General features: G+C 30.7%; 2 protein-coding genes across 21 annotated transcripts in view; one reads left to right on the top strand and one right to left on the bottom strand.

The window, feature by feature from the left end:
- LOC119606497 (potassium voltage-gated channel protein Shab) overlaps window positions 1-27871 on the bottom strand; it is a 230448-nt gene that overhangs the window by 2885 nt on the left and 199692 nt on the right. For 11 of the 19 annotated variants that reach the window (XM_037961167.1, XM_037965703.1, XM_037967900.1 and 8 more), the window contains 5 exons: window positions 27336-27689; window positions 15916-16029; window positions 2291-3542; window positions 672-865; window positions 328-601 (listed from right to left, as the gene is read on the bottom strand). In XM_037961167.1, coding sequence (XP_037817095.1) covers window positions 328-601; window positions 672-865; window positions 2291-3542; window positions 15916-16029; window positions 27336-27689 — 2188 coding nt within the window. Of the gene's footprint in view, window positions 1-327; window positions 602-671; window positions 866-2290; window positions 3543-6861; window positions 7834-10726; window positions 10862-15915; window positions 16030-27335; window positions 27690-27871 lie in introns of those variants that run through there. The other 8 variants (XM_037964966.1, XM_037968592.1, XM_037969978.1 and 5 more) reach the window with 8 other exon arrangements.
- LOC119616000 lies at window positions 18857-20175 on the top strand. Of its 2 annotated transcripts, XM_037972151.1 has the most exons (4): window positions 18857-18878; window positions 18931-18983; window positions 19039-19248; window positions 19309-20175. In XM_037972151.1, exons 2-4 carry the CDS (start codon window positions 18956-18958, stop codon window positions 19926-19928), a joined length of 858 nt encoding a protein of 285 aa, XP_037828079.1. In that variant the 5' UTR covers window positions 18857-18878; window positions 18931-18955; the 3' UTR covers window positions 19929-20175. The 2 variants fall into 2 exon arrangements, with proteins under 2 accessions (XP_037828079.1, XP_037828155.1); XM_037972227.1 differs by lacking the exon at window positions 18857-18878 and having other exon boundaries at window positions 18918-18983; window positions 19069-19248.

The raw sequence follows: 27871 nt of genomic DNA, 5'->3' as shown, positions 1-27871 counted from the left end.
TAACAATGATTTACAATTATTACCAATTAGAGAGGTAGAAGCAAATAATTGATAATTGAAAATATGTATTTCTACTACCAAAAATTAGAGGTATCCATAACAAAACAAAAATCTGAATGCTTGGAATGTTTTAGAGACATGCAGTTCTTGAAAGAGTAATTTTTAAGTTTTAAAGATGATCTCGATTAAAATGCAGCATCGAATATGACTGATGATGAATCATTGACATTAACGAAAGACAAATAAAATTGTAATATTTTAATTAAACAAACAGTTTATTTAAGTTGATGAATTCAAATAGTTTGCTGAATCGATTAGTTAACTTACCTAAACTACTGTCTCTATTCGTTGAATCGTAACGGTTACTATCACCAGACATATGAGATGCTGCCGCGGAACGTGCCAGTACCGGTTTAACCTGACGTAAGGCTTGTTCCTCCGGATAGCGTGGTGTTTGAAATTTGGTCGGTTTCGATTGTAGATTAGCCGGACCTGAGCGTTGTTGCATTAGGGTACGATGCCTAAGGGGTGGTGGGGATATTGACTTAGCTAAAACTGAATGAGGTAATTTATTCGGTGAGTAATCACTGCCAGACTCGCCCTATATGTAAAATAAAAATTACAAATTTTTAATAAGACACTTTAATGAATTTTTGTAAAGAAGTACTTACCATGACAGTGCCATTATCTGAGACGCCAGACCCAGACATATTGTCCGCTAGCAGACGTTCACTTTCAGGATCTGCCAGTACACGCGACACATCCGATTTATTTTTCAATATCGACTTGGATCGTCGATGATGTTCTAAATTTGGCGATGCATCTATAGAGTCTATCGATGAGGAATGTTTACTTTCAAATTTGGCTAAATCAATCAAACAAGCAAGCAAACAACACCAACGTATGTACATATGTATATATATATATATACATGATTTTTTATTTTCAAATGGGAATATACAATAAATAAACAAATACGTATAAAAAAGAATACAATAAATACATAATTATACAAATTTATATTAATAACATAAATGTTAACAGCAACAATTACAAATATAATTATTTAACAGTACAGTATTTACATTAAAACAAAAATTCGAACATCAAATTCTGATAGAGAGTACTGTTGCAAATTTTTTAGACATTATTAAAACTGGATATTTTTTAGCGAGAGCGAGATAATAATCATGGGGAAATTCTTTATTGAAACTGCTTTTCAGTTCGACAAAGAAACAATTCCTCCGAAAAAGACAGTCATTTCCACTAAGGTCTAACCTCCTGTTGGGCTCTAATTAGTCTTACGTCACGAATATACTCTTTTTAAACGAGAGTGATGACAGACGTCACTTTAGTGTCCCCTTTGTAAACAAGAGCGGAGACATTCGTCACTTTACAGTCCCCAAGTAATCTCTGTGAACACTTAAAAAACAAACTTAAGAAAAAGGTTCATTACCATGACTTTACTCCTTTGGACTAGCCGTCTGACTGTATCTTTATAACCTATGCAGTTGCCACTGAATTCCTCCCAAGACAAAATGGTGGCCCTAAGTGGGAGGTTAAATAGGTAGTTCGGGACTGTTCCACTGAACTTCTGGGTTATTATGATGTTAAACTTGTTACATTAATCAATCTATTCAATAAGGAATATTAGAGAAAGTGTACTGAATATTTTTTACGATATGGGGGTGTAGGGATATCAATTAAACAAGTTGTTCATTAGTGAACTTTTTTGAAAAAATTGTGAAATATTTTAAGAAGTCTGAAAACAAATTATAATAAAGATCAGTTATATGTATAAAAGGGTTAATTGCTCATTTAGGGAAACATCCTTTAAAATTATGATATATTCATTAAGTTATTTTTAAGAAATACAAAATCTCGCGATAATTCGAGTTCTAATCTCAGCCAAATATTTTAACTATAATTTAAATATATAATCGACACAACTGCAGTCGGGAGGATATTATGGTTTGTACTGATGTTTATACGCACAAAAATAACTGTCCTTCTATGTAAATCCAGCTAATTTCAGATAAAATTTTTAACTGTACCAAATACGCAAGATATTTTTACACAGTACAATAATGTTTACAAAAAAATATTTACAGTTAAAAAGAAACTGCAATCAATCAACAAATAAAAAATCAACTCCACGTACTTATTAATAAAATTTGAAGCCATTTTTATGTAAAATACACAAAATTAAAATTAAAAATTTACACGACTATTTGAACTTAGAAACCATTAACAAGAACGAAATTAAATATTACTTTTAAGCTTTCATTACCTTTGGGTCCAACATTTTGTATACCAAACAGGTGCTGATTTATTAATTTAGTGGCAGTGGCTAAACTTTTACCGGGCATAAACGAAGAACGTTTCTTTTTGCCCGTACTACTCGCAGGACTGCTTTCACTTCCCAGATTTTCATGCGACAACTTCGAGTCTTCGAATCGAGCTCGTGGTTTCGCCGATGACTGTCCAATTGCACTAACGGCGGAATGTGGTGGCAATGCTACGGTAAAGCTTTGCTGGAATCGTGTTTTACGATGTTTTGGCACTGGATTCTCGTTAAGACTAATATGACTACCACGATCGTGGGCATCGAATGCACTTTGATAAACATCATCCATGGGACTTAGACCGCCGGCTGCCAAATTTCGCAAAGCCGTATCACCCGAGGCACTCTTCTTGACGTGGGCCCGTATCTGGCCAGAGGAGGGGGTGGGCGGCAGACCGACCATATAGCCGGTTGTTGTATTACCGGCCGAATCTTTTTCCAGCGGATTTATATACAAATTGTCCATGTCTATGTCTAAGGCACACACCTCGTCGTTAAAGTCGGACGTTAGATCGCCTTGCGACAAAAATGGGTGGGTTTGACAACTGGCATACGTATCAGAACTGTCTACGCTCGCCAGATCGGCATTGTTGTTATTGAAATTCAAATTATTCAAATTATTGTTGCTGTAATTGTTCCCCAGTGTTGGTAGTGCACCTTGTTGGCTTGTGCTCATTGACAGCGGATGGCAAGTTCCCAGAGATGTTGTATTGAAGTTGTTATTGTAGTTGTGGTTGAAGTTATTAACAGTGGAACTGATACTGCTGCTGGTTATGTACGGTGGATATCTCAGAGGCGTATCTAATGGCAGCGCTATTGTTGTCGATGTTGTGGTACCGTACGACGATGAGGTCGAAGATGATTGTGAAATTGGCGCAGCGCCAGTGGCAGTGTATGGCATTCCGCTGCCGGCAGAATATAACAATTCAGTTTGTGTTGTACCCGTCGTGGCTGAGATGATGCCAGCCAAGAGTTGTTGTTGCTGCTGCTGTTGCATTTGGCTGGACATTTGAAGTGCTGACGGTATAGTTGCGGTAGTTGGTAGGGGTACCGCCGCTGCTGTTGTCAGTAGGCCGAATGGAAGCGTTTGCTGTAGATCACGATTAGCCGCTTGTCGCATTTCATAACAAATCGGTTTATGGAAGTCCGATGTTGGAAGTGAGATAACACCTTCGGCATCAGTGAATTCCTTGAAGTCCTATAACGAAAAACAAAAAGTTAATGATTTTTGTAATTTTTTTGTTTATTTTAAAATGAAATATGTATGTATTTGAAAATAATTTAAATGATGCGTTATATTCAGCACATTTACATAGATTAAAGCCAACGATATTGAGTGAATAATCTGATTAAGTTACATCCTGATTAAATTTTATTTATATTAATAAGATTTATATTTATATTTATACATGTAAATATGTTTAGAAAAAAATTTTGCGCTTAAAATACGCTTTACATACATACATACATAGGTATTTCCCATCTGGTTAATTTTTCGCAATTCTTTTATTGTTCGATTTTTTTTTTTTTTTTGACTTTTTAACACTAGACATTTTTCCACTGTATCTTCGAAATTTAAATTATAATTCAGAACTTATTATTTGAATTTTTTTAAAAATCGAATTACATCTCAGATATTAATTTGTATATATCAGACAGCGGATGGCAAGTAGATGTATCTCATGTAAAAATATATTGTTAGATTTTTAAATTAAATTTCTTATACATTTATTATGTTTAAAACCAATTGGTGATATTTATTCAAAATATTTTATTTTAAGTATTTTATTTTAATTTTTTCACAAAGTATGTTCATATTGCTTTAAAATGCGTTTAAACTTTTTTAATTTTTACAGTTCATTTAGCTTAATCAACTTAAGCAAAATCTGTGAGAAATTATTTGAGGTGACAATACGATTCTTTTCGGAACGTCATAATATCTAATGGTTACTTTTTACCTGACCTAGGCTTAGGAGAGGTTAAACTATTATTTAGTTTTGGTTTATGAAGAAATATCAATAATTTACAGTGAATCTTAAAGGTGAAATGTTTTTAATTAAATCTAATGAAAAGAAAACATGCGACATAAAATAATTAATTTAAAATTTTTAAATTAACACAACTTAAATAAATTATGTTAAATTAAAAAAACTTACCTTTGATTAGACGTTTTTACTAAATGAACACATTATTTTTTTAATTTTTCATGTTCATTTTAAAATGCAAACTACACATAAATGATTAAACTCATTCATCTACAAAAAATCACAAATTTTTATTTAAGATGGTTTTCAAAATATCAAAGATTTACCCTCATATTTATAAATGCTTAATAAAGTTGTTAATGGTTTATTATAGGAATTTTGTATGGAAAATGTGCGTAATAAACCGATTGGTATCTTTATGAATACGGGGGTTAAACATTCAATAAGAACGTATTTTTCGTTATTGTTAGATAGTAATTTAGACACAATTCAACAAGATCGGTCAAGAACTCTCTGACTTACAGTGGGTCAAAGTTTGACATCATCGGAAAAATATTAAAAAAAAAAATTAAAATTTTGGATTCTTTTTTGCAAAATTAAATTTTTTTCCAATTAGGATCAATAGCTACCTAGCAAAAACTTTCATTACCTAGTAAGCTAGAAAGTAATATTGGAATCACGTGGAAACTAATTACTCTTGGGGTGAATAACTAATTATTTTTTGTTCGACGAGGTTCAAATAATATGTACCTACCTTAAACAAATTAATAAATGGTTCATAATTTGATTACAAAAACTTTGCTTTCGTTGTATGTAGAAAGCAACAAATAAAAGAATTCCTCAGCCGGGATTCGAACCCAGGCAATTAGTTGTTTTCTATGTTTCTCACTCCAGCCGCTTACTCGATGATCTATTAACATGTTACATTTGTAATTTTTAGAATGGCTTTTTATAAAAAATATAAATGAATGTCATTTTGAAAAAATACGCGGTATTCAGGAGGGCTCGAACCACGAACTCCCTGTTTGTTAAATGAACACCCTAGACAATTGGGCTATAACAAACCTAAATTGTTTTATTTTTTACCAGCAATAACCTATTCAGCTAAATGAAATAATGTGGATGATAATGAACACTCATTACCAAGTAATGTATGAAATAACTACTGGCCATTACCAAAATTTTCAGATTTTTTTGCTGGGTATTTAAACTAATCGGAACAAATTTTTCCACAAACAGTGGGTAATAAGTTACATATGTATATTTAAGTAGATAAGGAGAAATACATTTTCGGCAAAAATGTCAAATTTTGACTTAACTCCGAAATTTCTTGAACAATCTTGTCTATTATCCAATAGCACTAACATTGGTGCAAATTTCATTCCGATCGGAAGACATCGGTTTCAAATGTTGGGTCACTTGACTTGAAATCCCCCATATATATATGTGTATTCTGAATCTTTATAAATAGGGAAGTCCATGTAGCTATGTTTAAAATCAGCAATAACGGAAATATGACTAAAATTCTGAAAAAAATTATTTTTATATAATTTTGAATATATTTTCAGTCAAATCGGATATCTTGAACCCGTACCGTACCCGATTGTATATTAAAAGAAAGATATTAGAAACATGCCTGTAAAAAATGTCTAAAAATGTATTATGATATATTGTGTTAAAGAGAAAATAAGAGGTAGTTTAAGCGAACTTTGCATGGTTTATTTTTAGAAAACAGCATCCGAATTCCGATAGATTCAGGGGCCGGGGAATTAAAATTCCTACACAGTGGGAAAAATAAATATACACGCATGGTTCCAACTTAACACCAAATTTTTCAATAACATCTGTTGTCAAGTATATACATACAACAACAATATGTAATGTTGACCACGCACCGTTGTTAACATTGCAACAATTCGTTGTTACAATCTAAATTTTATGCACATCCATTGTCTAAAAGTTAACAAACGTGGTAAGCTCAAAATCCGTTGTCAATAGTGAGCTTATTACTTTTGTTAACTTTTAGACAATGGATTTGCATAAAATATAGATTGCAACAACAAATTGTTGTAATATTGACAACGTTGCTTGGTCAACGGATGTTATTGAAAAATGTTAATTTGGTACAAGGCGTGTATATTTTTTGCCCCTATTTGTATGATTGTTAACTTTTAAACATATTACTTTTTGACCCTAATGATATAGTGATTTCACCTTAGGGGGGGGGGGGGGGGTGGTGTTGGAAATTAACACAAAACTAGAGCGGTTCTAGTTCTTGGACGTAGAGATCGATTCAAGTTCTTACCCTTTATGTGAAAGGAATCAGTTCTTCTAAGTAATATGGTGATTTCCTGAAAGTGGTATCATACCTTTTAGACAATTTACGACATGTTCGTTTATTTATGTACTTAGATCTACTGAGAACTTCTAATCGGGAATATTTACTTTTAGAGGGACACGTTGTGAGAGAAATATTTTATATTTTGATCTTCCATACAGTAAGATACTGAATTAAGTAAATAAGTTTTATTCAAGTGCAATTAAAAATATGTATAATTTAAAATTTATAGTTTATTAAATTCAATAATTTCTTTTTTATAAATTAAATTTATCTAAAATAAAAAATAAAAAAAAAACAACTATATAATTTATAAAATACTTTAAAGTTTTAATAACTACTCATACTCATAAATTAAAGCATTCAATTTCCTTGTAATTAAATTGTTTTTGTTGTTGTTGTTATTGTTAAAAATAATTTCATTATTATAAATTTTCGTATTTAGTTTTTGTTTTGTTTGATATTTGTTTGTATGAAGTAGAAAAGATTTAACAAAAATTCTTTGAATTTTTGCATGTCTTTTATTCATTTGTTTAATTTTAATGTTTTTTTGCAATGTATGTTTGTAAATATTTTCTTACTACAATTTATAACATATCTTAATACAATTGAATCAAATAAATCTAAAGCACAATAAAGAAAAAAACAAAATAAATCTAACTAATATAATAAATCGAAAACAAAATCAACTAAAATGGTATTAAAATTTAGTTTAGAACAGATAATCGAATAAATCTTAATTGAAATTAACACAAAAAACTAAAAATATTTTACTCAAAATTGACTACGTAATATGTAATTGAATGTATTGTATTGTTTTGTTTTTGCAAAAATGTATCAATATGTCGTTGTCTAATAATTACTTTCGAAATAATATTTTAAATAAATGTTATATGATTTATGTATATGTATGTATGTTATGTATAAAAGTATGTAAATTTTTGTTATCTCATCATTTTAAGGCATTTTTAATTTAATTATATATTAGTTAAATTTATGTTTTTTTTAATTTAGTACAATTTGCGTTTGATTTAGAATTTTTCAATTCACACTTTATGATTGATTGATTGACTGACTGATGTGGTATCAGAGAATTTCACTAATATTCTTTGTTAAACACTATTCGCTCGTAATGGAATACATTCGCCTTGACATCTTTGATATCCCTTTAAAAAAACAAAAATAAATAAACATAAAATTAAAAATAATATTTAATAAAAACATAAATAAATAAACTAAAACTTATTCACGTACATATAGAGTATTATATGCAGATATTTAAGACTAATCAATGAAATAAATTACAAAATAATTTACAAAGAATACACGTACTTAATTCAAAATTGTGTACAAAATTAATTAAAATAACAATAATTAAAACAAAAACAAAATTTTGTAAATATATAATAACAAAATAAAATACATATTTTCAATTTGTACAATAAATATAGTGTCAAAGGATTATCGAAAAGTACTACATTACAGTGGGCAGTATTAACAATTTTTGAAATAAATATGGCATTTCTAATCGGCGGCCAACGAGTAGGACGCGTGAAGGGATGTATTTTCATCTCAGATATCGGCAATGATTGTAATCCAATCCAGGCCGAAATAGCAATAGCGACAAACTAGCTCTGGTATCTCAACATTCAAGCTGCAATCAAGTCCCTGACAGGTGTATACTCTACATCACGGCTAGTCCAGGAATGCCGGACATCCTTAAACAGGATGGCGAGACATTGAAACATCGAACTCGTATGGGTACGAGGACCCGGGGACCCTACAGGCAATTGTAACTCTGAAGAGCTCGCGAAAACAGGTTCACAGTTACCCGACTCGGACATAGACTATTTCTGTGGTACTTGTATTTAAACAAAAAAGATATAGACAGAGCTTAATAAGGAGCGCAGGGACCATCTTCTGAGGCATAGCTGGTCCCAACTCAGCAAAATGATAGCTGTCATCAAAGGCCACTGCAAATTTGGTAACCACGCAATTCCTCATTTCAATGACTCTTTACTATTGTCTCTTACCACAACTTCTTCTTTCCTTTTAATCTGTTCATTTAATCTACCTACTTATCACAAAGGGATCAAAAGGATCAACTAATCTATCAACCAAACGGCGGCAAAGAAGTATTTGAGTTTAAGTTTAGAAAATTTACCCCACAATTGCAATGGGGACATATGGTCCGAAAAATTTTACAATTCCCAAAACCTGTTTTACGATCCCTACTTTGGGGTTATAGAACATGTGACCCAAATATAAAAATTTGATAAATAATATAAAATAATATTCGGAATGTCGAATAGCGAAATATGACATGTCTGAACAATTTCAATTTCAAAACAAAATTTGAATTCTGTTAAAAATTTATGCAAGATATTAAAAAAAAACAGAGCATTTGATGGTCTGCTTTTTGGGATGTAGAAGTAGTATTATATAGTATTAAATCCAGCCTGTAGCCGTGAGAAATTTCAGAATGTCATTTAGTTTGGATTCAAATATCTCACTTACATATATTGGATGTAAAGTAACATCCAAAGAAACTGTTTCTCTTAGCGGCTACAGCAGGGAATTCATAGAGAAGATGGAAGACCGTCTTTCCTTTTTCTCTGTCTTTGCAATTACAACTGATTCGACGAAAGTCTTTCGCATCCTCATGACTTCTTTAGCCAGCTTTGGGAAAAACCAACTTAACTTTACTCCAATTGACCGGTACATGGTTGATAGAAAGGCTGAGCGTGAATATTCTATAAAACGTTAGGATGGTGTTAGGTACTATCCGACTCATTTTTGGAATTAAAAACGTTAATTTTTTTACTGTGTTTTGTCCAATTTGAAAATTCAATTAGATCTGTCAAAATTTTGTGTAGAAGAGAACGGATGGGATCGTCTAAACGCAATATGTAATGAAACAAACCATAACACATTGAGAGAAAATACGGATGGAAAATTTGACAGTCGTATGACTCTCTTCATTTTTTGAAATGATTCAATAAACAAGCAAGTCGCATTAGATCAGGGATGTATTTTTATGTAAACACATGTAATAAAAGTGAAACAGCTGTTTCAATCTTACTTTGTTATTGTTTTATACCAATCGTGTGAACACAAAAAATATAAATCATACGACTTTTATTACTTTTTGGTCATACGGATTGAATTTAATTTTACTTTTTCATTGGACTTATCGTACGTAAAGTGTGATCGTCTGAAGGGCCCTTATTTTTATTTTTTTTATTTTTTTATTTTACATTGAATTTGTCACAAATTGAATGGGATTTTACTTCCACAGCACTGATACATTTGATCGCCCATTTGAACTGATCATTTTAAACTAAATTTTCTCTTCTAAAAAATAAAGATAAATTAATTAAAAATTTATTTTTTGCGTTTTTAATATATATTTATAACTTAATATAAATTCTATAAGCTTTTTAAACTCTTTTTCATTTAAAATATGATTGTTTTTTTAAGTTCAAATAAAAATTCGATTTGTAGAACACCAAATTCGGTTGTAAAAGCTTCTTGGTTTTGAAACCGAATCGATTTACAGAACAGATATGATAAACACAAAATTTATTTTCGTTTAATGTTTAACAAAAAACTTTTGCAATAAAGTTCAATAGTTGTGATAGCTTTAAATAAAGTTTGTATTTCAAAATTGGGATTAATAAAAAGATACAGGAAACTTAAATATTTTTAAATGCAAAGATGTACAGGAAAATAAATTACATATACAATAAAATATACAATAGAAATAGTTAAAGCTGTAAATAATTGCACTTTTATTGTTGATTTACTCCAAGTATTTACAATAAAACAGGAAGACCAATCAATAATCTTATTACATATTAACTTTTATACATACTATACACTAGAACGTATGTACACTAGAATCGAATCCTAAGGAATTCCATTACAAATCTAATTAAAAGGGGAAAATATGGGAAAAATGTCTTTAGAAAAAATACAAAATTAATTGTAGCCATTTTTTAATAAAAGGAGAAAATCTAATTCGATGTAGTAAAAGTGAAAAGTTAATGGAATTTTTACCACTTAAAGATAAAAACCTTCAACGGCACCAGTTTCTATCATACGTTTTAAAATCTTATAATTTGTTGGCGAAGGTGGTGGACGAACCAATTGTGACATTGTATAATTTCTGCCATGGAATGTACAAACACGATCCTGTAATAGTTATTTCATATTATATACAAATAGTTGAAACAATTTAACAATAATTACGTTATTCTTAGGGGTTTTTATAATATTTACTAATACATATTTATTAAATTAATTTTTTTTTATAATTACAAAAACACACAGTCAGTACCCACAGACATAAAGAATAATAAAAACATGTCAACAACACATACAATTAATAAAAATTATATATGCATATATGTATGTATGCCTTTGTATTAGGTTGTCCCGTGGACTATAAGAAAATACAAAATACTTTTTTTGGAAAAGAGTCTCAATTCTTTACCAGTGAATGAAAATCTTGATCTCGGTACAATATGCTAAAAGAATTCTGCAATCTTCTCGAAATGGGTTTAAAAAATTCCGTCATTTTGGCTTTATGGCACGAAAAATAATTAAAATTTTTGTTAAAGTATCTCTGGATATTTTTCTCATATTCAGTACATTAATAAGCAACTATTGAGAGGTATCACTCGAATCACTACACCCATTATTATGGATTTTTTGTAAAGATTTAATTTTGGGGATTTCAAGATTACTATTACTAAATTGGGTTTTTTTATATTTTCCTTTAATAAATTTTGTTGAAATATTTTTTGCTAGGATTTTTTGGATACCAGACATCAACGCATATGTGAAAATATCAATGCGGACTAGCTGACTAACTGGGAACTTCAGTAACATAAGGGGGAGTAGACGCTTCATTTAAAAGAAAGTAAAGGATCATATATCCAATATATGAAAATTGTCGATCGATTGGTAGTTAAATATTCTTCCAGTTCGAAAATTCTAAAAATGTATTTACTATTTTCAACTGGTTCCACGAATTTATTCCACTGAACTAGTGTAGTACCACTGCATAACTAATGTAAAAGAACGAGTTCTTTTAAAACTCTTAAGAAAAACTTTTAAATCGCAACAATGATCTATAGAACTAATTCTGAAAGTAATGGCGACAAAGTTGTTCAAGTTGTTCAATCTAAAGTGGTTCTGTTTGTACCCAATCTAGAAATGGGGATTTTCATTCTTTTTAAAAAAGATTTTAAATTATTGATGAATTTTTACATAAAAACCAATAATTTTAAAATCTTCAAGGGACATAACAAAATTTAGATTAGTTTACATATATATAGACAAAGTAAAGTGGGAATTAACTATTATAAGCTCAAAATTTCAGCATTTTCGACATACATTTCAAAAAGATTGCAGAACATTTTTTTAACATATTGTATTGAGATCAAGATGACCTTTTCAAAAAAAGTTTTTTATTTTTCTAGTATTTAGTACATTAAATGCATAGTTTGAGAGGTATTTCTCGAAAAAAGTGGCCCACGTGACACTCTACTATACATTTATACATACATTTATATACAATTGATAGGTTTCACTATTAAAAAATTTGTTTATTTACTACAAATAAATCGCGGTGATAGAAACAAGTTTTTCAATTTAAATTGTTTTTCCTGTAAAATTTTAAAAATGTTAGATAGGGCCGTTTGCGTTTTATGTGTATGTATATCAAGTTTTGTACTAATCCTATCCAAACTATTCAAAAATTAGGAACGTACAAAAAGATCACTCGTTATATGTATGTATTCCCATTAAAAATCTTGATGGTATATACAAATACATATGTATGTACACAAATTATTTTATTTTCAAATATTACCTCCCAAAATCATTTTTAAAACTTATACAATTATATTCGAATTTCGAAACCATTTTCAACTTAAGATTATTCCTGTATGTTTGCACTGCAAAAACTTTGCAGGGTATACATTCATGAACATTAAAATATTTATATATACATATACTTACATATATTTATGTACATATATTAGAGTATCCCGAGGAAAAGCTTTGAAAACATTTTTCAAATAATGCTTATTTTTGTACTGAAACTGGGTAAAATATAAAAATAAATTTGTAAAGTGTCTACAGTTCCCTACCAGCGATTAAAAATCCGGAAATCTGTACAAATTATCGAAAAAAAAATTCCACAAAATGGGTCTTGCAAATTGCCTAATTGTACTGAGATTAGAATTTTCAATCGCTAATAGGGAAACTGAGGACCCGTATTCAGTACAGTAATACACATCGTTTCAAAGGTGAGCCTACAAAAAAGTTGTCCACGGGACAATCGAATGTACATATTATCACTCAAACACATACAGCTTAAACACCAATACACCACAATTAATAAAATAAGGTGATTTAGACAGACATTCATTGATGACATAGTAATGATTAAATAGAGACACTTGTATTTTACACATGTAAATGTATGAATGTATATATGTATTATGTTATGTAAATATTGTGTAATATTGTATATATGTATGTATATTAGGCCGAACCATTCTGTATATTTGCCTACTTTTATTTTGTGATATCTTTCAAAATAATTTTGGTCTAGAGTTGACCGATTTCAATTGGCATCGTTTGTAAAAATATAATACTACAATACTAAAAAAACAATTTTATTTTTTTACATAGCGGCTTCGAAAAATGTTTGAAATTATATCTCTCAATTTGAGCAGGTCCAATTTGTAAGTTCGTAAGTTAGTATTCTAATAACGAAAACATTTTTCTTTGGTCATTTTGTGCAAAATTCTTTTAGTAGTATAATCTACATGTTCCACTAAATCTACATGGATACTAACCGTAGCCCTATCCTTGATTTTTCTCCTTGTAAATGTCGTCGGCCAAAAAAATTCAAAAAATTAATTAAAAATTTTACAGCATTTGCCGCTAGGAAAAAAGGTGATATACTTTTTCGGCGTACTTTTTAATACTCTACATATGTGGAATGGATAGGGCCGATTTAAAATTTTTAAAAATATTATAACCTTAATGTTCATGTTATTTAAATTATTTAAAAATGCATGAATTTTTTATTGTTCACTTCAATGATACAAAACAAATAGGAAGCAAGTGAGAGTGTTATATTCGGCTATGACGAATCTCATATACCCACTATCAAACGGTAGGCTCGTAAGAAACTTACTTTTAAGGCAGCAATGAGCGTTAAATTAATTATCTGAAGGGGATCTTATAGTGGGATAAAGTCAATTATGGACCGATTCACATAAAATTTGGTTAAGAGATTTTGGTTGGCAAGGAACTTACTTGGATCGAATTTCATCGCTTTACTCATATTTTTAATCCAGTAATGAGAGTTAAAGTCATTTTTTAAGGGGGCCTTATATGGGGAGTAGAGTAAATTATGGACCGATACAAATAAAATTTGGTAGAGAGGTTTTGGCTCGTAAGATACTTATGTCAAATTTCATAGCTATACTCGTATATTTAAGCCAGTAATGATCGTTAAAGTCATTTTTGAAGGGGACCTTATATGGGGGGTAGGGTCAATTTTGCACCAATCCACATAAAGTTTGATAGAGAGAATTTAGCTCGCAATAAACTTACGCATGTGTATTGAATTGCATAGCTATACTCGTATTTTTAAGCCAGTAATGAGCGTTATAGTCATTTTCTGAAGGATATCTTATATGGGGGGGTAGGGTCAATTATGGGCCGATCCACATAAAATTTGGTAGAGAGGTTTTGGATCATAAGGGACTTATTTATGTCAAATTTCATTGCTATACTAGTATTTTTAAACCATTAATGTGTGTTAAAGTCATTTTTTGAATGGGGTTAGGGTCAACTATGGACCGATCCACATAAAACTTGATAAAGCGATTTTGGCTCCATTGGGTAGGGTCAATAATGGACAGATCCTCATTAAATTTGAAATGGAGATTTTTGAACATATGAAACTTAATTGTGTTGAATTTCATCGTTATACTCGCACTTTCAAAACAGATATGCCCGTTAAAGCTGTTTTTCAGGGAGACATGGGTAGATCGTCTTAGAAGTTAATAAGGACCCAGAATATATATACTTTTGTGGGTCTATGACCAATATTTCAAAGTGTTACAAACGGAATGACAAAATCAATATACCACCATCTTTTTTGATGTGATGTGGGTATAAATATGTATAGTCCTGCCATATTTAAAATAATTTGCGGTGGTTCTATATTGGGGGAGAATCAGAATTCAGCAGCATTTAATCAATATCTAAGAATATTTATTTATACCCACTATCAAAAAAGATTTTGTCATTCGTTATTTATGACGTCAAACTATTGATAGAGGACCCTCAAACGTATATGTATATTCAGTATTCTTATTAAGTTCTAAAACTATCTAATTAAGAGAAGATACACAAATTTTCTCTATTGTGCAATATCAGTCCACAGTTTCATCTAGCTATCATATACAGTTTGAACAGTTTGTTAGTCAGTGGTTAGTAGAGATAGGAAATAAAAAGATCGGTTCATAACTTTCTCTACCTCACATACATATAATGACCAATTTCAGAAAATTACTGTAAATGAAGATATGTGACATGTCTTCAAAAAATCGGCAATATTGCTGATGTGTGTCTCCGATGTGTTAGGTATGCCTTCGTTGGGTTAGTGTTCTAGTCTCTTAGACCGGAGGTCGTGGGTTTGATTCAAACCACAGACACTGGAAAAGGAGCGCAAAATAGGCCTAATGTAGGCATATGTGTTTTTCTTCGGATTTGATGTAACATGTGTACATCCTCCTTTCAAACTAACTAACTAATATTGCTGCTAAATTTTATAAAAATAGGCCGGAAATTTATTTATAAAGATATTAGTAGAAGATCAGTTTATTGTCAATATTGCTCGGATAGTGAGTATATAAGATTCTGAATAACACTCTAACATGTTAAGTACTTATTAGTATATGGGTTTAATTTCGAATGAAGTGAATTTTATATACACACATACATATGTATGTTTTTCTATGATATGTTTTTATAATTTCTGGTTCGTGTTTGCCTCCGATGCTTATATCTCGTAACGAGCTTCCAAAGACCATTTTAAAATTTATTTAAATCGGCTGCTATCTACATGCTCTCAATTGTCTGTATATTGTAATTGGCAATGTGTAATATGTATGTCGTATGTGTTTAATGATTTTAATGTGATTTTTTATTTATACCTTTGATGTGCAAAAACAGCATTCAAATTCCACAGGTACATCTTGATCATAATTATCCATGCGTTGATTTTGCAAATTTTCAAGCGCCACCTGGCGACGCAACTCTGCCACTTCCTACAAAATGTGTTTTCATGTCATTCGTATTTTTCATGTATTTTTTTAATTTAAAAATTAAAAATTATATTTTATAATAAGAATTAGAAAAAAATTTAAAATGCAATAAAAATAAGACAAAATTACAGACATAGTTTAAAACATACACAATAAACATACATGGAAACATAATAAAAAATATATATAATCTAATATATATATACAATATAGATATTTTAGATTTAATGAAATAAAATATTAACTATAAGATAAATAAATATGAATATATTTATAATAAAAATATATTGATAGTTACATTCACATAGACACCGATTAAAATTTGTATGATAAATGTTTTCGTTTACTTATGTATGTATATGTTTTATATTTACATTAAAATTAAAATAAAGATTGAAGAAATAAATATGTATGTATGTAAATGATAAATATTTTATATGCAGTAGGTATGTATATATTTCATTTTGAATAAGTATTTTCATATGAATATGTAGAAAAATCATAAAAGCGTGCATTTTAAATAAAAGAAGCTACATTCGATCTTTTTATTTACGATCATGTTGTAAGTATATAATGACGTGCTAATAAAAGATACAAAATTATAAATATAATTAATAATAGAAAAGAACTGGTGGTATCTTAAAACGAACTGAGAAAAATCTGCAACTTAAATCTCATACAGAAAAGTTTTTCATTTATATTGTATCAGGCTTCACATATTTTTCAGTTCTATTTCCAATTCTTGAAAAATAATTTATTAAATTTGCTTTAATTATAGTTTAATTCCAGTTGTATATTATTATTTTATATTATATATTATTTATGGACATCAAAGAAAGGTCCGCATTACCTTTGCTATAAATTAAATAAAGTTAATCAAATAAGTTTTATATAGTAATAGGATATTTGTTTTCGTATCTTGTTTCTACGTTGGAAAACCCTATTATAAATATGAATTTTTATTAGATTGAGAGCTTTTGAATCGAAATACGAATTTAAAAAAATATCCGATAATTTTTCCTCAAATTGTATAGAGCAATATTCAAATAGATAGTGTTTTTCCGAATTTTTGAACTTTTGAGAAGGGTACTCGTCCATTCCCTTTAAAGTTATTACATTCGCTATTTCGTTGCCGACTACTCCCGAGTGACCTAGTATAGTATTCGGAAAAAGCTATTTGACAATCCAATACGGCCCTAGATTTAACTTTATCATCTGACTTCGCCCTAATTGCCTTCTGGCTGTGGGTAAATACATTAAGCCCTGTGGGTATTTGCTCTAATGTTCCACTTGACCAAGACATTCTATCTGGCATCAGTGTTTCCCATAACAGCTTTTGACCAGTTCGCATAAAGTTATGAACCGTTTGGCTGTAAGTACAGCCAGATATCTTATATATGGGATTTCTAGCAACTTTTACAGAGCCTTGGTTGACGTAAAACTTATGGCATCACTTATACCCAAGCAGCATGTATGTATGCTGAACTCCCTGGAGTAGTTTGATATTACACTTTTTGTCCAAAGCTAGAAATAGACTAATTACACTCTTATAAAGCCAACAATGTGTCATAGTACGACTAAGGGCCGATTTCATGCCTACGGTTCTGCTACATGTTGATCCTATCCTCTTTGTAGTTTCTCCATTTTATTTACCGGTCAAGGATTACAGCTAAGTACTTAATTCTGTCTGTCACCGAATATCTTCTTGCCCATAAAACTACTTTGAAATTTGTGTCTTTCTTGTGAAAGGACAGGCCTCTTCAGCTCTTCTACACAAGTAATTTGGATATTTTCCCTTAAAAATATTACGACATCATCTCCATAGCAACCAGGTCTAAGGCCTTTCTCGGTTAGTGTCATATGGAGGGTCCAAACAAAATGCCACCTTGTGGTGTACCGCGGAATACCCTTGTCCTGATAGTTATATCGTTCATCTCGTAGATTATCCATCTGTTCCTTAGCATGTAGTTGATCCCGTTACGGAGCACACGGTCAACATAAAACTGGTCTAAAGATTGGATAAGAGTATCAGTGTGTACGTTATTGAAGGCGCCTTCAATGTCAATGCATATCGCCAGTGTATACAGTTTGACATTGAAGGATTCACCTACATATATAGTGGACAACTTCGTTTAACGCAGTTTTCACCGATCGTCTGATTTAAATTTACAAACGGTATTAGAAATAAAACTTTGAGACCTCTCGAATAGCATATATCGTCACCTTAATATAAAATTTTCGTTTTCTAGTATAATTTCGAGTCTATAATCTAGGCAGCCGCTTTGCTTATATATATTCAACGTATTTTTCCAATTAAATCTTTAATACAAATATGACTCAACCATAATCGGGTGATCATCCGTACATACATGTGTTAGCTGTACAATTGTATTGAAAATTCAAACTGTATACATAGGGCAAATGGTACCTATGTGCATCGCTTAATGTTTTGAAAATACGACTAGTATAAACAAAAGAAGTGGTACACAGAAGTAACAGTTGGGTCGAAAGTGTTAAATCCGAAATAATTTTGGAATTGTACCAACATTTAATAAAATGTGATCAAATAGCATTCAGAATAATTTCAATGTTTTGGGTAAATTTAAGGCAATTACTGCTTGAATATGTAGTTTATTTATGTAATTTATCTTTAAAAAAATATATATTTTATAAACAATTTTAAGTTTTTGTTTGTTTGGAGGCATAAAATATATCGCTCGTATTATTCAAAATTGTATTCGATTACTTAAAACTTGTAAATCGGAAAGCATGTGTAAATGTATGTAATTTTATTTATTCGAAACACCTTGTTCGAAGACAATTGACTCATTCTCTGACTTTTTTTGTTATAAGTAATATATTCAAAATATGTTAAATAAATTTATTAATATTTTTTTTTTGCAGAAAGTGATATTCCCATGCCTCATCAATGAAAGTTACATTTATTATGTGGATTGGTAAGATAAAATGTTGGTTTAAGCAAAATTTTATATTAATAGCCATATTTTAAAGCTCTAACATCAATAATATTCCGTATGGCAGATACGTTGAAAAGCACGATTCAAAACTATGATGATTACTTTGATTTCGATCCAGAAATATCGGATGAAGTCAGTCTAAATGCAGTCCATAAACCAAATAAACTAATTGTTAATGGTCTTACAAGGTCGGATATTATGACACTCACGGAATTACCAACAGTCATCGAAACTACAGAATGTGGTAAAGAAAATGTCTATATTCATTGCGTTTAGATATATGTAAATCATAATATTATTATAGTAACTATACAACCTATGAGTCCGCTACCACCATTAATGCAGGAAACATTACCCGGAGCACAACCACAACAACCAACAGGAAATGCGCCACAAAATAATATCAACAATGAAGATCAGAATGATAAAGCTAAAGAATTGAGAAATTTAGTACAACTTTTATACATTGCGCAAGCAAGGGTACAACTTGAAGCTGCTGAAATTAAAAAAGCCCAGGCCGTTGCTAATTCGGCGCAGCAGTGCCTTGAAGAAGCTGCCAATCATGTACGAACAATAACAGCTGCCTTGCAAAATTCTCAGCAAGAAGTTGCATCTGCTGCTATACGTGCACAAACCGCTCAGTTGCAACTTGCAGCCCATGATCAATTGCTGTTTGCTGCACGTCAAGATGTAGATGCCTTGTCATCACAAATGGTGGGCTTACAGGCAGCTGAAGGCATAACACAACCCAAAGTTACAGTCGATTTAACAGAACTATTAGAAAAACTCAAAAAACCTTTGCAGGAAGCTGAAAAACCTACACCCGTGCCTACAGTCTTACAGATTCCCACTCAAACTACAAATGATCATCGTATGCTGCAACACTTTAAGGAACCAGATTATCAACATTTTTATTATAAATAATTAAGATTGGCATGCAAATTGAATTTATTTATGCATTTTTAATTTATATTTTATAACTATATACTTTGTAGATGTATTTGTAAAACTTTTACCGTTATTAAAAAAATCAACTTGAATATTATAACTGAAGAAGTAATGCAGTAAGAGTTTTAAATTGTATGAAAATAATAAAAATCGGTTATATCGTTAGCTTAGTACGAGTGACAAGTCCACTTTTAAACGAAATTGATAGTGGTAGTATACTAGAAATACACATTTCAATCAAAAATTGCAGTTATTGGAACACTAAACATGTAGTGTTGTTATGGTATGCAAATGTACTAAGTCCTAAAAATTAAAAATATACAAAGAAGACGTGCTTGGTCCTTACAAGTTGCTATTATAAACGCATTATTTAGTCATGTAAAGAGAAATATCAAACATTTTGTACATCAACGTGTAGGCAATAGTGTTTAGTTTGTAAAATCATCAATGATTTAGAACTCATGGAATAAGTTTTTTCAAATAAAGTAAAACAAGTAAATATTAAGAATCAACTGATTTTCTTTAGGAGTAATGATATAGAGAATAGAATAAATTATGGACCGAATCTCATAACAGTTAGTAGATAAATTCTGGTTCCTCTATAACTTGTTTAAGTCGAATTTCATAGCTATACAGCTATTATAAGCCAGTAAAAACAATACCCTATCCTTGTATATAGATTTTGGGTTCTATAAAACTTATGTATGTCGAATTGCTTCTTTTACTTTATGTAATCATTGCACCCCGCATGCACTATAGGAACTATTACAAACACCTAGACTCTTCGTGTACATCCTGATTAGAGGAGGCCTTAATCGAACTACCATTTGGGCCATTAAAATGAGTCATATAATTAAAACTATATTTTTCAAATAATTCAGATATCGAATAATAATTAGAATTGTAGTCGAAATATAAACCTCCATAACAATTATTCTATAAAGATATAAAAAGCAGTAAATAGTTTTTGTATTTGTTGTAAAATAAAAACAAAATCATTCAAAATAGAACTATAAAATGGTCAAACTGATTAAAGAAATGTTCAATTGTTTTGTATTTTTTTTTTTTTGAGCATAACCGGTGCCAATAGAATATGTATTTTTGTTCTTGTTTCATCAAATCAAATAAAATTCTTTCTTTTCTTTTAGCTTTTTAACAACAGCCTCTAGTAATTATTTTTCAACAAGACAGTACAAAAGAAAGAAATAAGGAAGTCAAAAGAAAACTGAATAAAAATATAAAAAAAAAATAAAATCGAGTATAATCGAAAGTACAATAAATTGTATTTATTTCAAAAGATAAAAGAAAACAAAGAAAGATAAAAAGTAAAAGAGAAAATAACAATCTTAAGGTATTTTGTTATACCTCCTTACTCCGTCCCCGTAAAATCTATAATTTGAAAGGTTGTGTGTTTAAATTTACAACAATTTCTTAATTTATTTTAAAACATTTATGAGAGAAATATTGATAGACAATTTATAAACTATAAGGATTGAAAAAAAAAAATAATAAAATAAACATAAAGTTTAATCCTACATGAGAGAAGAAGAGATAGGAAATGAAAGGAAACGGAACAGAACAAAAACAAATCCAAACAGAAACTAACTAAATAAAATCAAACATATTTATTTACTAATGAATTTATTATTACAAACATAAGTTAAAGAAAGTATTAACAAATTAAAACCATATACCAACAAATATTTTAAAGGAAATTCTTTAGGTTTTTTTTTATAACAAAAACATTTAAATTAATTACAACAAGAAATATGTGTAGAATTGAAATGTGAAAAAAACAACATAAACAAATATCGATTCATTTTTTCTTAAATAACATCTAAAATTATGTATATACTGTTGTTGTTGTTTGAAATGTTTGTGAAAGTGTGTGTAAAATGGAATTTGTTATATAATTGTATTTGTTAGAGTTGTGTTTAAACTGTGCATAAGACGATTAGAAATAAGTACTACATATCCTACCGTCTGATAAAAAGAAATCACAACGTTCCACTAGCTATAACATTACTACTCCTAGTAACTAATGAAGTGGTACACAGAGAGAAAAAATATACACGCCTGGTACCAAATTGACACCAAATTTTTCAATAATTTTTCAAAATCCGTTGACAATAGAGAGCTTACAACGTTTGTTAACTTTTAGACAACGAATTGTTGCAATGTAGACAACGTTGCGTGGTCAATATTACATGTTGTTGTATGTATGTATATACTTGACAACGGATGTTATTGAAAAATTTGGTGTCAATTTGCTACCAGGCGTGTATATTTTTTTCTCTCTGTGCAGTTGTATAGATAAAGCTTTTACGACAATTCGTCACTAAAGTCTGTATCAAATCAAATGAGCATTTCTTGCTAAAGAAAATAATTTAGTTAGCCGTACTCAAATCAATCCGAAGCGGTGTCAGAAGTATGATAAGTACAAATACTAGATCAAATCTGTTTTAAATTTCTCCTGCACAGAAGTGAAAATCAAAAGTATTTTGACATATTTAAAAAAAAATGCGTCATTCAAAATTTTTTCACAAAGTAATGTCAACGGAATTTTGGAGTTCGCTATTAAAATAATTAGACAATCTATATATGGGCAATTTCATATCAAGTAACCCAACTCAAAAAATTGATTTTTACGAAATTTGCTCCAAGGTTAGTACTATGGGATAGTAGGCCAGATACAAATTTTCAGCGCTATCGGTCCAGAACTGCAGGACTTAGAGAGGACATTTAGGCATTTTGGTCATACAGGGTTGTATTCAAGTGAGTGTAACTTTTTACCTATTGGCCCTAGCAAAAATTGCCCAAAGGAGTTCAGATAGCTATTTCTTTATTGTTTCCAACTTTGGCCACCTCTAAGTCCGGCAGTTCTGGACCGATAGCGCTGAAAATTTCTAATATCCAATAGTACTAACGTTGGTGCAAATTTCATCAAAATCGGAAGACATCGAATTTTAAAGATGGGTCACTTGACACGAAATGACCCATATATAAAAGAGCATATAGTAGCATATAGGCGAAAGTGATTGTCAAAGACCTAAGTCCCTAACTGCTGAGAATGTATTAGTAGAAGCACAAAAGTAAACACAGTTGTTCGAAAGGTACTAAATAATAAATGTATTTCTGATACGTTATTTTTTGTATATTATTACTGGGATTTTATATACTAGTGAATGAAAATAATAGTTAATTAATTTTCTTCAGAAGATATTTCATCTTAAAACATATTATAAACACGTCTTTTTGATATTTTTTTCTGTACTAATGGAAAAAGAAAAAAAGTATGTGAAATACTTTTTTCATTTTCAATACGAAAATTTACAACTTTTCTTTTTTGAGTTTTAATTAAAATGAAATGTCAAAGAATAAAAAATATATTTTTTTTTCGTTTGTAAAATATAAATTATTTTCGGGGTTTTAAATACAATAAAAGTGTCGCAAAAAATAATAAATATTAAGTTTAAGTGATAAGAACAACTATTAAGTGCTAATATCCTCGCAATTTCGCGAAGAAAATTTGAAGTTTTGTGAGTGAGTTTAGTTCTCTCAAGTGTGTTTTATTCTCTCAGAACTCGTCTGTGTGAAGAGAATAACAAATTTTGTTTGACAACCCCTTCAGTTTCGCCTATATCCCTACTATATGTAAAAGAGTCTCGTTACTGACTGACTGATTAATCATCGCACAGCCCAAACGGCTAAACCTGGAATCATAAAATTTTGACAGCAGATGTGTTTTTTGTTATGTAGATCCACTAAGGAAGGAATTTTGGAAATTTGTACATTATTGGTAAAAAGGGAAAAACGGGTAAAACAGGTTCTCTTAATTATCTTACACAGTATTAGTGATAGAAGACACATTTTAAATGCAGCTGTATCTACTCTTAAAATAAGCAGATGGGTGTCTGGTACTTTTTTGAAATTCGTACTATTAAGGGGTGAAAATGTGTAACAAAGGTGATTTTGGTACCTTTTTTGGCCCTTTTTAACATTTTAACTAATGAAAATAATAACATTTTTGTAAATATTTTGAATATATCTTCCAAAACTATGAGAAACCTGTTTCGTACTTTTTTGGTGTAAAAGGGTATTTTTGGTACTTTTTTAGTCTATTACATATTAAATTACGTACTAACTCTGTAATATTTATTGAAACAAAATATTTGTTATTTCAATGGGGAGAAAAGTACCAAAAAGGGAAAAACGGGAAATTTAATATATTCAAATCATTGAGTCAATTTTTATAAAATTTGAAAAAATAGTTAATTTACTCACACAAAATATGCTATTGCTATTTTATTTTGAAATTCGGGTACTAAGCCCTATATAGGACCAAATTCGGGTAAATTGTTTGGTACTTTTTGAAAGCACAGTTTTTCTGGAACAAATGAATGCAGATTTGAATCGTTTAAAAGTAGAAGTTTAAATATATATATAAATATATGAGAATAAATGTTGTGAATCGTTTGAGTTCTATTTGTGATATATAGATTTAAACAGGGAATATGTAGTAAACTTAGTTCTCGGAAAATCTATTCCTAGGCGAAATGGGAGAAAATTATACTCTTTTTTTGTACTTTCCACAAAGGAAATTCTACCTTTCACTTTTGGTAATTTTTCTTCCTTCAAATGATACTCTTTGTATGTTGTATAAAATGAATCCAAAATAGCAAATAAAGGCGCTCATCGCCCACTTATCAGCCCTGAACCATTCTTTGGCATCCCTCAAGGTTGAGTCAGACAAAGATGCGTATCGTAGGTCGAATCGGAATTTGCTCGCCACTGCAAAGCAACAACAGGACTTAGGCTGATGTCAGAGTGGGCACTACAAGCGATTCGAAGCTTTGCGCTACAAACGTTTGTTTGTGTTTTCTCGCATCAAGCTTCGCTTTCACTCTGACATGACACATAGGATAACACAAGGAAAGGTTTGTATGTAAACTTAGTTCTCGGAAAATCTATTCCTAGGCGAAATGGGGGAAAATGATACTCTTTTTTTGTACTTTCCACAAAGGAAATTCTACCTTTCCACTTTTGGTAATTTTTCTTCCTTCAAATGATACTCTTTGTATGTTGTATAAAATGAATCCAAAATACATGATTATTAAACATACACGATTCTTTTTGAATAAGATTCTTAAAGAGAGATCTTTTTAGTTCTTCTTATCTCTCAAATGGTACTTTTTGAATTTCGTAAAATATTCAACCTAGAAACATAAATTAGAACATGCATGATCCTGACTGAAGAATAATCTATAAGTAGGATCTCCTTGGTGCTTTTCCATTCTTTAAATGGAACACAGGGTTCACATTAAATGAAAATTTATTGTGAGAGATTTTTGAACATTTTCGTTTTTCTGATGGTACTTTTTGAATTGAAGTATAAAATTTAACATGTGGATACCTGAGTAAATGAGAATATAAAGAAAGGGAATTTAAGTACTCTTTCGTTCATCAAATTATATTTTTTGAAACACAACACAGAAACACAAAATTTTTCATTGAATGAGAATCTCTAAGAGGTATTTTATAGTACATTTTCCTTTTTCAAATAGTACTTTCGAAATTTTCTATAATGTGGAAGCTAAACAATAAAAACAATAAAATTTTCAATAAATGTAGCGATGCAGGTTGGTATACAATTTTGAAAAGTTGCAAAGATCATCGAAATTTGTAAAAACTTTTAAAACCAATTCGACTGATATTAATGTATTTTTATCTGCTAATCATTCTTGACAAAACCCTAAATTGGAACTCGCATGTGTCCACTACGATCAATAGAGCCATGTAAAATTTTGAAAAGTTGCAAAGATCATCGAAATTTGTAAAAACGTTTAAAACCAATTCGACTGATATTCATGTATTTTTATCTGCTAATCATTCTTGGCAAAACCCTAAATTGGAACTCGCATGTATCCAGTACGATCAATAGAGCCATTAGAGCATTTTATGCCTGTCAAAGGCTCTTTGGGAATACATGCGGTTTAAAACCGAAAATAGACAAACTTTATCGTCTTGTCTGCGTCTCTATTACGGGGGCCATGAGAACAAGTCCTACATATGCCATTTGGGCCTATTCTTCACATACCACATTTGGATATTCTTATTTAAGATGAGGCTTGTAAATTGGCAATTCGCCTATCGGAAATCGCCAGCCTAAGAACAAGTGACCTGGAAGGGCATATACATAAGTATATTCAAATTATTTATCAACGACCCATATTGGTTTATCAACGACCCACATTGGTTTTTGACCGTTCCTTCGAGGTTATGATACCTGAAAGGAACAAATGGGCCGATCATCAGCCCTGAACCATTCTTTGGCATCCCTCAAGGTTGAGTCAGACAAAGATGCGTATCGTGGGCCGAATCGGAATTTGCTCGCCACTGGGAAGCAACAACAGGGCTTAGGCTGATGTCAGAGTGGGCGCTACAAGCGATGCGAAGCTTTGCGGTATAAACTTTTGCTTGTGTTTTCTAGCATCAGATTCGTTTTCACTCTGACATGACACGTAGGAAAAGACAAGGAAAGGTTTGTAGCGCAATGCTTCGCATTGCTTGTAGTGCCCACTCTGACATCAGTCTTAGACAAAACGCCTAATAACGCTATCAAGAGGAAAATCCCAAGTTGTTATCGCTTAACAAAAGTGATCTCAGAATACTAATGGGACTACTCACGGGACAATGTGGTCTCAGATATCATCAATTCATCCTAGGAAACTCCATATCGAAGCTATGCAGATTTTGTGGCTGTCAGGAGGAAACCTCAGAACACATATTGTGCAAATGTCCAACACTAAGGACTCGTCGAGAAAGAATCTTAGGTGCTCTCACCAATCAAACCTGTTATTTTCATACGTGATTTAAACCTGTTATAATGAACCCATGGGCTGTACAAAAGTTCCAAAACAGGGTCGCAGTGCTTAGGGCTCTGTCTATAATCTAATCTGCTGAAACCTTTAAAATTAATTATACAATCGACTTATGCACAGTTAAATTTTTAACATTTTACCGTGTTATTGCCGATCACAAACATAAATAATAAATGATCGAAAAGGATCATTTGATTGTATCAGTTGCTAATTGCTAATGACAACGGTAAATTGTTAATTGTATTATTTTTGGTTTATTGTACTGTTTATTGTATTTATTTACTACAACTAACAAATATTTGAAATTAAATTATATAAAATTTAAAGATAAACAGATAGAGAAAAAAGAAATGAAATCTGATGTGATTTTTGATTTTAATTTTTTACTGTGACAATTTATTTTTTTTTTTTTATGTGGAAATACATGATCAACATAAAAACTTCTTTCAATGAAGAAGAGAATATGTAATTTATATAGATCGTCTTAATGATTGAAACTTACCCCTGGTTTAATCATCATTTGGACGGGTATAATAGATGTTGGAGCATTGTCATCACCAGCCTGTGAGGTATTGGCAGCAGCATCATCTGATACAAGACCAGATGTCGTTTGTGGAGCTGGTATTAAGGCCGCAGAATTTGGTGCGTTTGTAGAAATTGCATTCGAGGGCAATGCGAGGGCTGGTGAAGCAGATTGCAACAGTTGTTGTTGTTGTTGCTGCTGCTGTTGTTGCAACGCCTGCTGTTCGCGTTTATAACTTTCCATGGCCATCATAGAGGTCTGACGAGCATTGGGATTTTCAAAGGAGTATGGTGGGACTGCATCATGATGATCAGGTACTGATGAAGAACGTAGCTAGGTATGGTGTAAACAAAAACAAATCAATTAATTAAACAATTTAAAAAGGCACAAACTGTTGTTCCCTCTCCTTATACAAATGGGGAACATGCAACATTTAATTATTAGTATTTTTTTCATTTCTTTTTTTCTTGTAGTTAATAATGCAACCTAGATTTTGTAGAGACATATTTATTAGT

Source organism: Lucilia sericata, unplaced genomic scaffold (genome assembly GCF_015586225.1).
Source record: "Lucilia sericata isolate MDLA Ls3-8-SP2 unplaced genomic scaffold, ASM1558622v1 Contig000000F_arrow, whole genome shotgun sequence".
NCBI classification, from domain to species: Eukaryota; Metazoa; Arthropoda; class Insecta; order Diptera; family Calliphoridae; genus Lucilia; species Lucilia sericata.
This window is presented reverse-complemented; position numbering and strand designations above follow the sequence as displayed.